The sequence below is a fragment of the Cololabis saira genome, chromosome 4 (genome assembly GCF_033807715.1).
Source record: "Cololabis saira isolate AMF1-May2022 chromosome 4, fColSai1.1, whole genome shotgun sequence".
Classification (NCBI taxonomy): domain Eukaryota; kingdom Metazoa; phylum Chordata; class Actinopteri; order Beloniformes; family Belonidae; genus Cololabis; species Cololabis saira.
In genome coordinates this window covers 23,182,246-23,196,446 of record NC_084590.1, presented here as the reverse complement: position 1 = coordinate 23,196,446, position 14,201 = coordinate 23,182,246, and the positions used below count along the sequence as shown (strand labels likewise).

Here is a 14,201-nt window from a genome sequence, read left to right as displayed (position 1 = left end):
TGCGTCAGTTTGTGTACAAGCAACTGACAATGCAGAAGTCTGTATACACTTGCGTGAGTGTAAATGTGTGAAAATGCGTGCAGCTTCTGCGCGTGGTGGACGGCAGCGGAAGCTGAACCCTGGCAGCAGCTTGTACTCGCCTGGTAAAAACATGCTCCTGGAAACCCTGCCCAGTTTGTCTTGTCATCACATAGTCCATCGTCAACTCCCCGCTCTGCCCTCACAGTTGATGATGATCAGGTTGCGCCTTGGATTTCCATGTGAACTCTCCTCTAATCTCAGGACTGTCAACCGTGAATGTAACCGCCTCTCAGCCGGTGTAAGGTCACACTTTCGCAGGAATTAGCACAACACACGTTTAAGTGTACCTCATTACTTACAGGAAGCGCTCCAGCGCGTTAAATACCGACACAATGTTGGAATTGTGAGTAGTATAGGTGCCTTATCTGGAGAACAGCTTCGGAGAGGAGATGACCTCGAGTGGTTACATGAGTACCAGGCCAAGTCCACGATGCTTGGGGAGTGAAAGAAGAAGAGGACAGCTGAGTGAATGGGACCAATCAAGAGGTATGGTTCCTCTCCATCAGTTCACTAATTATTTTGTAATCATATATCTGCATATTTCCATTTTTGTCAGAAAAAACCTCTATGCACATTTTCAAAAATGATCTTCTCTAGGAAGTTGTCAGCCGGACAGAAAGGTCCACGTAAAAGCTATGAATCTCCGATAACGAAATCTTTGACTGGGAGAACTTGTCTTTATTTCTGACTCAGCATCTTCTTTCCTATTTCAACCGTGAAGACTCATTTGTTAGTGTAGATCCTTTGCAATTTAGCCATTTGAATGTGCTTCATTGTCTTTATGTATTGGCCTTTTAAAGCTGTGACACACTTTAGTCAACATGCCGTTGAAATGTTTGATACAAATAAAGATTGATTTATCATGGAAATGCTCTGTCTGAGATGCTCAGTTTTTTATCCCTGTTTTTTTCCCATTTTTTCACCCAGTGCTCCTACCTAAGTGACCTGGGCATTGCTCACCTTCTACCAACCCCGGGAGGGCCCTGCACTGAACTCAAGTCTCCTCCTTACTTGAGGAGTGAGCAGGCCGCTTCTTTTAAAGGAGCATGAGGCAGGATTTATGAAAAAAATGCGTATACGTTTTAAGTTTTCTAGTAATAATGTCAGATGAAGCGTTCCAGACCAAACAGAATGAGCCCTCTAGCGTATCTCTCCGTTGCCTTGAACAGGCTGTGTCCTGCAAAATGCGATTGATCCTGCAATTCTGGGCCCGAATTTCCCGCGCTGTCCTGCGGATGTGACGTCAAATGACGCTGCATGCGCGTTCTCCCATGCCGGCTTCACTGTTTCTTATTCTTGCCTCATGCTCCTTTAAACATGTTAAGTTTTCGCCTTTCTTACACACTCAATGCATAACTTAAAAATGAAAAGATATGTAACAAAAAACATAATTGTTATGTGCACTGAGCACTCACAGAGTGGACGTTAACAGATATGCATTAAGTCCATTTTTATTTGGTTAAAAATAAGGTGCGTCGCCTTGAGCATCCTGGAAGCCTACAGAGGTGTCATGTGCAAAGTACGGCATGAAACATCCTGTATGTGAGTTTGGCCTGACCTCAAGATTGTATGTCAGACCTCCTCTGACTCCATCCAATCAATCTCTGGACAAATAAATGTATTTAAAAAAAAACTGTGATCAAGGTTTATTGAGAAGAAGCGACACAAGTGCATCATCATCTTTAACGTAGGGATACCCAACCAGGGAAGGAATGAGGGACCTGAAATGGTCTGAGTAGAAAAGTAAAAGTAATGCATAAATGGAAAAATAAAAGCCAAGCAGGGACTCATTAGTTTAAAATGAGTTGAATTAGTTGAAATCATTAGCATGTAAAATTAAGCAAATCACATTTTTAGATATAATCATGAGGAAAGTTTATATTAGTAGGGAAATACATGCAGCAGCAGCGCGGAGTCCGGGTTGGGACCGATTCCTTGCAGCAAGAAGGTTGCTGGGTCCAGTATTTGCTTGGGACTTTCTGTGCACATCCTGTTCTGGGGCTGCCTGGACCACTCCAGCTTCCTCGTCTGGCCAATTTTACATTGTTAAAGTGAACATGAGTGGTTTTTCTGTGACGCTCCCGTGATGATGGTAAACTAAAGAATCAGTAAACCAGCGTGATAACAGTTTTGCTTCTTTGCCAACATCATAAATAAACAGCTGATGGTGTTGGTTAATAGCATGAACTTACAGTACAAAGTTTTTATTATAGATAAACTGGAAAATTGTTATAAATATTTGGATCAAGAGTTTAAATTGTTAGTTGACACTAAGATTCAACTGTTGTTTAACGGTTGACTTTTACGAGAGGAGAGTTTGTGTGTGTGTGTGTGTGTGTGTGTGTGTGTGTGTGTGTGTGTGTGTGTGTGAGGGGGGGGGGTCATAAAAAAGAACATATAAATTGTATATTTATTTATTTATTTATTGCATTTCTTTTTCAAATCTTTCCTGGGAAAAAACAGTTTGTGTCTTCCTGCAACGCCTATTAAAAGCACTGAATGCTTGTAAATACCTGAACAACATTGTCAGGATAATGGGGATGATGAGGAGCACGCAGGAGGTCGAGTGCACTTGGTGGGTATCTGGCGGCACTTAGTGGTGAACTTGTGCTTCACACAGGCATCAAATCAAAAACAATCAAAACGTGAGACCGTGCACTTTCATGAGGCGGCACCCTCACCCACTGATTCCTGTGGTGACATATCAGTCACCACAGGAATCAGTGGATAACCGTGATAATAATACTGCTGCTTGTCAGTGGCCATAACGCAACCATAATGCAATTTGTTTACAAACACATGTAAACAATTGTCTGCCAAAATGGCCGGGTTGATGTAATGGAAACTATGAATGCTCTGGGACCCACTGTCTCACCGGGAGGAGAGGGCAGAGGATAAAGCAACTGCCTGAGTTTCCATCCGCGTGTAAATGCTGCGGTTTTCCTTCACTGCTGGGACGGGTGTTCAGCGTGGCGTGCAGGCCTTGCAGCGTCACCTGGTCTTTGATACTTAGACGTTTCAGGACAAAGGCGATGGGACTGAACCGTTTCGGAGCAGCTAAGTTCAGCATCTCAACTAAGGCACTTCATTAATAGTTAGATTTGACAACCTTTCAAGTATTCAACCTCCCAGCTCCACTCGCTTGTGTCTTATTGTCTGCTGAGATGTTGCTTAAAGAATGACACATGTCCTGGAATTCCAGGGAGTCTTGGGGACGTGTCCGTTCAGTTCGGAGTTGTTCAGCTCATCAAACACGCCGCTGTCAATCATTTCCTTCTGCCAGCGGGTGGAGACTGCACCTGTGCTGAACGCCTTGAAGAACCTGTCGTCCGTGGCATCGAGTTTGACATCATTGACCTCAGAGATGTCCCGTAACTCATCAGTGTCTTTGGCATAAACCACGTCGGGCTTTGGCACCCAGGGGGGCTCCACCAGTCCCGCCTCCAGGCGGTGGAAGTTGATATTCTTGAAAAAGACATGGGTTCGGGGGTCATCACCACTACTGTTGAATAAACAGACACATGCGTTAAATATCAAGATCAGTTAACAGTAACACTTTACAATAAAGGCTCTAAAACTGCCAAGCGGCAATGTTTGACTTTTCCTATGTGTTTGTAAAGGGCTACGCTCACGTGACGTGACGAATGATCAAAGCTATACATTTTGTACTAAACTTGTGTCCTGAAAAGTCGGTCAATTTTCCAAAATGCATGAAAAACTTAAATCTTAAATTGTTTTAACCTTTATTTTACAACAAAAAGTAGAAAGAAAAGGATTTCATTCACTCACTTAAAAAAAAGAACAAATATAAAGTTTTATGCCACTAAAAAAAAAAGTGGTGAAGCAAAGAAAATATTTAGAAAATCTCTGAATAATAACAGTCAGACGTTAACTGGTGACTGGTGACAGGAAGATTCACCAAACTGTTTCAAAGCAGAGATGGGCTGTAAAAGATACAATGATGTGAAAACGTACGCTGTCAGAGTATAAAGGACAAAAGTGGAAACCACTGATGGATGCATGTGACCTTTTATAGCTGCATTAGAAATAATTATTGGGGGCACGGTAGCGCAGCTGGTAGTGCAGCCGCCTCACAGCTAGAAGGTTCCATTCTCGCCGCTGTGGGTGTCGAGGGTGTGTTTACTTCCCCCATGACTTCAGCACCCACACCCTGGGTGGGGTGAACGGGTCTTTCTGTGGGGAGGTTGCATGCTATCACCGTGTTCCTTTGTCTGGTGAAAAGCCTCACTCCTCAAGTAAAGGAGGAGACTTGAGCTCAATGCAAAGCCCTCCCAGGTTTGACAGAGGGAGAGCAATGCCTGGGACTGACACTTAGGTAGGAGCACTGGGTGAAAAAATAGAAAAGATATATATATATATATATATATATATATATATATATATATATAAATATATATAATGGTAAGTTTGATTGGGAGAATTTCATCAAAGTTGTCCATTTACCATGTCATATATGTATTAAAACATTGATGCGTGATGAGTTTTTTTTTGGGGGGGAGCTTTATTCAGGACAATTTTCTACAGAGTCCATGTTCCAGCTTCTTGAAGACCAGACCAGATCTGGCTCCTCTTGACCGACGTCATCACAAAGAGGGGAATCAGACAACAACCACAGACTGCTGAGCAGACTCCGTTCAGGCCAGTAACATTTTACTATTCCCAAATGGTAAATTATACTGCATGCTGCAGCAACTGTCACTGTTTCAGTTTCTTGGAAGAGATACAACTGTGTGCAGGAAGGATCTCCTGTTGCAGTCTGTGTTGAGCAGATCTGAAATGTTGCTGTTTTAGGATTCCTTTTGTTCTGCAAAGTACTTTGAGTTGCACTTGTGTTTGATAGGTACTGTATAAATAAAGTGAGTGAGCCATTGTAGGTTCCAGCATAGTTTCCATCATCTTCAGCTTTTGCATACGTGAGCGCTGCATCTTAAAATAAGAGTTATGCTCGTGCTGCAAACAAACAATCTCTTTTTTCCTTTTTCTAAATACTGGTAACAATGTGGGCGAAGTCACCCATTTACAATAAAGGTAAAAGATGTCATCTCTTAAATGTATTTCATTTTAATGTCACGTTTGTAGTTCCTTCAGAGGCTAAAAAATAATAGGTTTTAGTCAGTATTTTTTTTTGTTGTTGTTGATTGTTTTTTTAAATGAAGCTGTAGGTCTTAAAAATAAATAACGTGTCAGTAAGATCAGAACCAGAGACTTTTTAATTATTCATTATTTCTCTGGTATGACGTCTGGAGAGTTAGTTGTGTCCAAGAGTCACAAACTACAGACATAAATAGGTTGTCAACGGTTCAAACTGTGATTTTTGTTTCTTTCTTTTTTTTTTTTTTTTTTTACAAAACTTCGGGTAGTGAAAATCCACAGGACAATAAAAAGAAAAAAATGTTAATTGTAGAAGAATAACAGTACCTGTATTTTATGCCATCTTAGTTTTCAGGTGAGACTGAAAAAACTGACCTTTTGTGTTTTTCAGAAGGACCTCTGGGGCCTGACAACGTTTAGGGATTTCTTGCCTCCATTAAGGCCAGTTCCTCTACAGTTACTATGTCAATCAGTGGATCACAGTATATTTTCAAATACAAGTGACAGCGTTCTTGTTTTTTTCTTACCGGCACCCAAGGCGATGCGCAACTTTCTTCTTGAGGAACTGCCTGATAATATCTTTGGTGGGAGCATCAAACTGCTCGTGTTCAAACTTGCATTCATCCTCCAGAGTGCGACGGGTCACCTCGCCATTCTGCACCTTTTCCCTGAAGTCTCTGAAAGGCAGACGAGCAGCCACCATCTCATAAATGCTGCAGCCCAGAGCCCACCAGTCCACGGAGGTGCGGTAGTACTCCTGCTTGAGAACCTCAGGGGCCATGTAACCGGTAGTACCAGCCTACGACACGCGGGGGATGGCGGGAAGAGGAATGAATGCACACTGACTTGCAAAAGGCAACCTCACAAACATAGAGGGTAACACAGAAAATTAAACGTTACAGGCAACATTTAGGAATGCCATTTTAACTGTTCTGTGGTTAGCCACGATTTATCTCTTTTTACTTGTGGATCAGTGCATATCCTCGCCTTTGCAGGCCCAAATAAACAGAAGAAACAAACGAAAGAGGATCACAGCCATCTATGTTTGATCAGAACGGGTCCTAAGCCAAACAAAAAAAAACAAGGAGAAGTTGAGGAAAACTGTAATCACATCTGCAACACACCCACAGAATAAATCATTTCCATAATTAGAGATCAAATTTTAACATAAATTACTTGAACTCATCTGCGGTTTGTCACATTTTTTTGATTTGACACTTGAAACATCTGTTCATTGTGATTACTGAATACATCTATTTCCTGTCTTAAGTTTTTCAACCATAGCGTAAGGTGTTGATGACTACAGACCTGTGCTCCGTGAACTTTTAGCTGATTACCTTCCCTTCATTCAGTGCCTGACAGTTTCCGTTTTGTCGTTGTATGCGGTTTTGTGGCCACCAATCTGGTTTCTGTGTTATCTACCTTGACTTTGCATAGCAGCTTCTTCCTGCCTGTAACTCCCTGTTCTTCACTTCCACCTTCACATTCAGCTATTTGGTCTGAGTAACAGGTTTGGACTGTTGTGCCTGGGTCAGTCTCCCGTGATCCTTTGACATTTGATCTACAGCAAACGATCTCCACCGTCTTTAGTACAATGATCTTGATTTAAGGGAACACTCGACAACAGCCCGTGCTACCAGGCTACCGAGCCGAGGCCTGCAGTGAATCTCTTGACTCATCTTCGTGACCAGTCAAAAACATCTGGTGTTAGTAAAGATTAGTCAGCTAATGCGAACAAGCTTTGATCAGTCAGCCATGCATCGCTCGGTCAGACCTGCGTCCAACTAAGCACAAGGTCAGGGACCTTTTTAACGAGATTTACTAGGGTTCTGCAGGGTCATGCTTTTTGTGCTGACTGTTGGAGAAGCCATCATCTTTATTTCCGGTAAGCTGCTTGCAGCAGCAAGTGAACTGTGTAGTGGCATTAAAGAGAGATGAGGCGATAATTAGATCCGCATATAATACAGGCCACGTATAAATGCATGCCACGGAAGATAGTAGAAGTTATTTTCTTTTTCTGCAGAAACTAGAGACTTTGTCGTGTAGATATCTAACATGGGGCATGCATGTTCATTACTAACCTTCTGGCAGATCATTTTGCCATTTGGGAGCTCCACGGCCAATCCGAGGTCTGACACTCTGCACCGGCCTTTGCCGTCCAGCAGCACGTTCTCAGGCTTCATGTCACGATACACAATGTTCATTGCGTGCAGGTGCAGGATTCCAGCGATTATCTGGGCCCCGTAATAAACGACGCGCTCCATGCAGATGCCCCTCTGCCCGAGCTCGTAGATATGAAACTTGAGGTCTCCCCCAAACATCAAGTCCATGACCAGACACAAGTGGGTTTTGCTTTCGTATGCATACGCCAGGTTTACAATGAAGCGACTGTTGACCTTTTCCAGGATGTGCTTCTCCAAAAGGGCCATTCTCTCACCGCCTTTCTTTTTCAGACGTCTTTTATCCAGCTTCTTGCAAGCGTACAGGTGGCCAGTGTATTTCACCTGTACTGCACAAACCTGCCAGAAGAAGCAACATCACTGGAGAAACTAGACACTTGAATGTTGTCTAAAGTTGTTTTTTACCTGCTTACTTTGGATTTATAGTTAACCTCTTAAACTTACAAAGTCTGATTTCAAATAATAGTTGAATCTATCAAGTAATCTTAATTGTACATCCTTATTCAGATGCTGATATCTTTAGTACGTACCTCACCAAACCCCCCTCTTCCCAAAATCCTGAAGGTATAGAAGTATTTGTCAGTAACCCTCTCCTTCTCACACTCCTTCCACTGCTGAAACCTGTAAAAGAAGGGGCTTTTCAGATACTCCAAAAAGGGTTTGCCCTTCAAGAAGCTCCTTGTTGCCTCTTTTATCTTGTCCATCGCCGCATTGTCAAGGTTTCTGTCTGATAAAGCCATGCACATCTTCGTGTCTTGTCCTGTGAGGTAGGACAGGAAGGTCGGAGACTGAGGCCGACAGAACTTGGCAAGTATCCTCCTTTTGGCCGCATCTTTGGCTCCATCCTCAGCAAAGCTCCACTCACCCAGCTCCTGCAGGAACTCAGCAGCAGCCACACACTGGTGGTTTGAGGTGAGGAGAAACTGCTGAAACAGCTTCCTCCCAATAGGCTGCTGCTCACAGAGCGACTCGTATGTCTTCTCCACTGCTGGAAGAGGAGGAAAGGTCTTCTTTGGGCTGGGCAGTGTCAGGGATACTCTCCACTCCTTGTGATCACCCTGCTGAGCCTTCATGTAGGCCGTGTTAGCCACCAAGTTGTCCAGTATCAACAGGTCATCCATGCTGGATGTAACCGCTGACATAGGAACACTTGAGTTCACCCATTTGCAAGTCCCAGGCACAGGTTAGCGCCTCCAGCACCCGCATCCTGAAGGTTCTCCATCTCTTGCACCACACCTGACTGAGCCGCAGGGATTTGTTACTAACCAAGCGCCTTCGCACGTTTATGCGAAGCCAGCACACTGGGAAAGCAACTTATGTGGTTTGAACTTAAGAGGCTTTAGGCTGATCTATTCTTAGGAGATTCAAAGTGGCTATGTGCTGCAACTGAACAGCTACTGTGATATAAGGTCATCAGTCCGGCCTTAAAAAGTTATGGTCGTAACAATGAGATAAAGAGGTTACACAGTATTCAATTAATTATCCACACTTAATCCCTTATTGAGAAAATGATGAACATTTGCTAAATCTTTCAGCCTCAGCTTTTTGCAAGATAACTGCATCAATAATATGAGTATTAAGTAATAAGTATCACACATCACTTAAATAAAAATTTAAATGATAAAATATCTTTTGAACACTCTGTTAGTTCTGTGTGTTTATAAAAAAAAAAAAAAAAAAAAAAGGGAAAATGTATAATGCATAATTCGTATTTTTGATTATTTGTGTCCGTGTTGTCATTGTATGTTTTTTTTCTAAAAAGATCAATAAAAAAAAAATAAAAATCTTTTGAACAAAATCATATTTTAAATTATGGCTTCCATACTCATCCTGATTTTATTGGCTTTTTTTTAATAAGTAAAATAATTTCTAATCTATAATCAGAAAACAAGCCTGGAGAAAGACGTTGCGAGAACTAAAGCATCCATCAGTTCATTAGTCGATTACTCTGCTAATTCTATTTCAGCTAATACTCCCTGTATAAGACACTCGGTTTTTTGAGTAAGCTGGAATGAGACGGCAGAAATCCCACTAAAACATTTGTTAGAATAGTTAAGAGGAAATTAAGCCATCACTTAATTTTAATGAATCTGAGCAAATACCCGAGTAAAGCTTGACAATGGAGAAATGTTTACCGTAATCTACACACAATCAAGTACTTGCAGCACAGTGGATAACGGGACTGTGTGATGGGCAATTTTATGAAGGCCTTATGTGAGTGGGTTCATTCTGTGACCTGTCCAGCTTTCATTTGCTCATCAAAACTAGATCGTTTCAGCCCTCTGGTTACTGAATTGCACTGAGTAACATGTTTAATTAAAAGAACAGCAGTCAACAAATCCTAATTTGAAAATAAAACTGGTCAATTTAATGATTTTCCAGAACCATGTTATTACTTTAAACTGTCGGCAAGTAGTGATTGTTTGAAATCTTGCCCAATGTGCACTCCCACGATTCAGTTACACACCTGTATTACCCCCCCCCCACCACCACCAATATTTTAACCTCATTAAAGAATTGTTTACCAAGCATATTTTATTTACATCCATTCAAGATTCTTTATTTTCAAAATAAAAGTCACATTTGTGCCAAACACCACAACAGACAATAACCAACATGTCATCAAACACTGCAACATTAATTTCTCCGTCTCTTCATGGCTCTTGATCTCTCCAGCAACAAATCTGTGCAGCTTTAGGTTTGTCCATTGTCCTCCTTCATACCGGGACTACTGGAAACATGCAATAGTAGGACAGCTCAGCACACTGCCAGGATCACTGACAAGTCCGTCACCACCCCATGGTGCATAAAGGTTCAGTCCGCCTGGATGTGCTGCTTATTTTCCGATTCTCTGAACCACCCAGTCTTGTTGGCAGAGGGGACAGCGATTGTTCTGCTTCACCCAAAGGGACATGCAGCAGTTGTGGAAGGAGTGGTTGCACTCTCCCCAAACAACTGGAAGACAGAGACGATGCACAAATGATTACACTGAATGAAAATATGAAGATAGTGAACTGGCATTTACACAAAACTATTTTAAAAAGAGCTTTTTATTTATCGTCATTATGTCAGTGCACTTATCAAAGATTTAGTAAACAAACCAACTTTTACTCTGGTAGGCATATTTGTATTTATTATTTAAACTTCCTCTTATAAAAAGTTAGAAAAACTGGCTTAGTGACATTCAGGGACATAATTAAATCAAGAGGGCTGGTGTCACCTGAACTAGAGTAAGTGAAGACTTTCTTTTCAGACAAGCTTATAACTAGTGAGGGCTGTTTTATGTGCCGTTATCTTTGTTATATTATTCTAACAGTCTTGTGCTCTATTTTCATTTATTTTGTTTTATTGTATTTTACTAGGATTGTTATATAGGATAATCTATTTCATACTCATTTTTTTCCTCACACTGTCATTTCAATTTAAAGCAATTTCTAATCCATTAAAAGTGCCTTATAAATACACTTTACTTAATTGCTTACCATCGTACAACCAATGACTATACAAATACAGATGCAATTATATCTGAACTCCAACAGCTTTCAGAGTTGAGGTCAAGGTCTGAATAAGAAGAAATAATAGGGAGACAATTGGTAGACCAGTTCATCCTCAACTGTGAGAACAGTGTAAACACTGTGTAGCTTTTTTTCTGTGGAGCATATGAGCTGTATGACTGGTTCATCTTGCTTTAGAAAAAGTGACATAACGGTTGTGTAAATAGCACAAAGAAATGTTGCAATTTTTAACTCTTTGGGTCCAACTCCTATAGGCAAGGAGGTCAAGTTGTTTTCACAACACCGTCCAATATTTACTTTAGTCTCTTACTTGGCACCCACTTGTTTTCTCCTGTATTAAGAGGTCCACTGAAGCTCGTGAGGTGGTTTCATCAATGATGCTTAACATAGTGCCATAAAATGATGTGCAGTTGCCACACTGGGATGGACGTCTGAAGTTACTTTGACAGGATTTTGTTAATAACAAGTACGCAAGACCATTACAGCTTAGACCAGTGGTCTTCAACCCTGGTCCTCGGGACCCCTGTCCTGCGTAGTTTAGAGCAGTGGTTCTCAAATGGGGGTACGCGTTCCCCCGGGGGTACGTGAAGGCACTACAGGGGGTACGTGAGATTTTAAAATATACATATATTTAAAAAGTAGCATCCATGCAAAAATCCTTTAAAAACAAATATTTCATAAATAATTGAGGAAAATATAAGTCTAAATTCAAAAAATTAATTTTATCTTCAGGAGTAGGCTATTCAACTTATTATCCTAAAACCCCAGAGTATCCCCCACACCAGGATGGTTCCACCTAACCTGTCAATCACCTGGCTTCACCTGTCAATCACTTGGACCAACGATGGAGTCGTGGTTGAAGCGTAGCAGCAATATTTTATGTTTAATAAATCAGTTACTGATGGCACAGTGCTCTGTTTTAGGTATTTTTTTTACAACCAAAAGTGCTTTGCTCTGGTTAGGGGGTACTTGGCTGAAAAAGTATTTCACAGGGGGTACATCACTGAAAAAAGGTTGAGGACCACTGGTTTAGATGGTTCCCTGCATCATCACACCTGAATCCAATTAATGGTCGTCATCAAGGTCTGCACAAGTCTGATAATGACACAGTCCTTTATATCAGGGTGTGCTGAAGCAGGGAAACATCTAAAACATGCAGGACAGGGGTCATGAGGACCACTGGCTTAGACAACACCTCCCTAAAAGTAATGAAATATCCCATGAACCTAAATCAAATGGATATTTTAATATGAATGAATATTAATTTTGAAAAGGGCTGGTGACATGGTTTATGCAAATGGTTATTATCGTAATGCAAAATAACATTCAACCAGGGATTTAGTGATATTTTAAGACTAATTCTAGTTCTTTAACTTGTTTTCAATCTCTTCTCAGAAAATAGCTGTAAGCCCAACATACACTACATTTTAATCAACCTTTCTTACTTGTATCCATCGTTTCCTTTTACTGATTACATGGAAATGCATCGGTGTGATTAGCTGGCATGAAGCTCAGCCCTGTTTCTCAACCTGCAGAGATGTCGTGCAGCTGAAAATGTTTGTCTTACCGACACAATCCTCTTGTTTGTTTTCCGCCTGGCAACGGAGACATGCATCTGCAGGAGAATTCAAGAAAACACATTATATATGAGCACCACTCAAGCCTGAATTATGGTCCGCGTTACATCGACGCAGAGCCTACGGCGTAAGGTACGCGTCGCCGCGTACCTTACGCCGTAGGCTCTGCGTCGATGTAACGCGGAAGCATAAATCAGCCTTCAGCCCCGTTAGCCGTTAGCTGGTTAGCTGCTCTCTGCTGCTCACCCATGACTTGGACCCGACAAATGGCACAAGTGTCGCACTCAACGTCCCAGCTCCACATCGCCACCGCGTTCCACTTCTTGAGGGAAAACATCTTGTCCCCACCCGACTTGGAGCCCGAGGAAGAGTTGTGCGAGAGGACTAGAGCCGGCTCGTCACCGTCGTCCATCTCTGCAGCACAAACCTGCCAGTTAGCTCAACAAGATGGCCGGTGTTCTGACCATTTCTGCTGCCTTGCCAAAAAATGCCACCTAATGGTTTTACACCTTTGTAGAGCTACAATTTTACTGTGTTTTACTCCCTAGCCCACTTCCTTTTCCCCCAAGTGTTCCTTGTCTCTTGCCAGGCCTTTATTGTAAATAAAAATGTGTTCTTAATGACCTGCCTGGTTAAATAAAGGCGAATGACTGAATGAATATCAAATAAAGTGATAGAATTGTTTTCTTTTTCTCTTTATCGTATAATATTCACAAAGTGTAATGCAATTCATGTCATGGGTAGTGTATTTTGAAGGATCAAATACTCAACATCCCATATTATCCATTTTACATCGTGCAAGAAATGATGCAAACTTTGAAAATCGAATATGCGCACGCGCAGAACCACAAAGTAGCATTTCTCGGCAGGGAGCAAGGTTTGGCAGAACACCGGAGCAGGCGTCCTGTTCCCATGGCGACGGAAGAGGGAGCTGTTGTCCAGTGTAGGCGACCGAGGTGACTCATCAGCGAGCAATAGAAGATACACTAGGGCAGGGGCGATTTTAGCATCAGAGCTTTGGGGGGGCTCAGCCTCCCCAAAGTTCATGGACCACAGAACCCCTAGGGGGGTCCTGGGTCATGCCCCCCCCGGAAGAAAAATTTGTAGATTTTAAGTAAAAATGGATCAATCTGGTGCACTTTGAGGTCAAAATGAAGAGACTAGATCTATGAAGACCTATACACATCAATATCTTCTTTACTGTTCTGTGGTTTCACAGCGATGAAAAAATAATTGTTTCCCTATATATATTCTGCGTACAGGTTATGGTAGAATCTTGCTTGCATAAATAATACCAAAATCCCTTCAGGGGAGACTCAAGTAAAGTAACATTTTGCTTTGTAGGCAAAAGAAAAGTAAAATTAAATCAAATCAAATCAAATTCACTGAAGACTTAATTGTCTTGGAAACGAAAATTTGAAAATCACATTGTATTATTTAGTTAGTCTACTTAAGGCCATTTCATCACACATTCATGAAAATTGTCTCTTTTTGGATTCACTCAAACTCTTGTGTGTGAATCCGCTTATATAGCAATCAATCATACACATTTTCTACAAATCTGACTGGTTAGAAGTTGGTAGGCTTCAAAATAGGGAAAGAAAGAAAGAAAGAAAGAAAGAAAGAAAGAAAGAAAGAAAGAAAGAAAGAAAGAAAGAAAGAAAGAAAGAAAGAAAGAAAGAAAGAAAGAAAGAAAGAAAGAAAGAAAGAAAGAAAGAAAGAAAGAAAGAAAGAAA

General features: G+C 41.4%; 2 protein-coding genes across 2 annotated transcripts; both read right to left on the bottom strand.

The window, feature by feature from the left end:
• Positions 1-2,512: 2,512 nt before the first annotated feature.
• grk7b (G protein-coupled receptor kinase 7b) lies at positions 2,513-8,597 on the bottom strand. Its single transcript, XM_061720276.1, has 4 exons — positions 7,904-8,597; positions 7,275-7,712; positions 5,721-5,992; positions 2,513-3,583 (listed from the first exon to the last, which is right to left on the bottom strand). Exons 1-4 carry the CDS (start codon positions 8,513-8,515, stop codon positions 3,253-3,255), a joined length of 1,653 nt encoding a protein of 550 aa, XP_061576260.1. The 5' UTR covers positions 8,516-8,597; the 3' UTR covers positions 2,513-3,252.
• Positions 8,598-9,906: 1,309 nt separating this feature from the next.
• rnf7 (ring finger protein 7) lies at positions 9,907-12,936 on the bottom strand. The gene is made up of 3 exons (XM_061720275.1): positions 12,712-12,936; positions 12,456-12,503; positions 9,907-10,328 (listed from the first exon to the last, which is right to left on the bottom strand). The coding sequence occupies exons 1-3, from the start codon at positions 12,875-12,877 to the stop codon at positions 10,210-10,212; spliced, it is 333 nt and encodes a 110-aa protein (XP_061576259.1). The 5' UTR covers positions 12,878-12,936; the 3' UTR covers positions 9,907-10,209.
• Positions 12,937-14,201: the final 1,265 nt, after the last annotated feature.

What these genes read in the sequence shown, in the direction of transcription:
- grk7b (XM_061720276.1), bottom strand. Translation starts at nt 8,515, where the DNA reads ATGTCAGCGGTTACATCCAGCATGGATGACCTGTTGATACTGGACAAC. An exon ending in GAAGAGGGGGGTTTGGTGAG is followed by an intron (nt 7,713 to 7,903) that starts GTACGTACTAAA and finishes TTCTTCTGGCAG; the next exon opens with GTTTGTGCAGTACAGGTGAA. An exon ending in GCGCATCGCCTTGGGTGCCG is followed by an intron (nt 3,584 to 5,720) that starts GTAAGAAAAAAA and finishes TTTATTCAACAG; the next exon opens with TAGTGGTGATGACCCCCGAA.
- rnf7 (XM_061720275.1), bottom strand. Translation starts at nt 12,877, where the DNA reads ATGGACGACGGTGACGAGCCGGCTCTAGTCCTCTCGCACAACTCTTCC. An exon ending in TTGTCGGGTCCAAGTCATGG is followed by an intron (nt 12,504 to 12,711) that starts GTGAGCAGCAGA and finishes ATTCTCCTGCAG; the next exon opens with ATGCATGTCTCCGTTGCCAG. An exon ending in CAAACAAGAGGATTGTGTCG is followed by an intron (nt 10,329 to 12,455) that starts GTAAGACAAACA and finishes TCTGTCTTCCAG; the next exon opens with TTGTTTGGGGAGAGTGCAAC.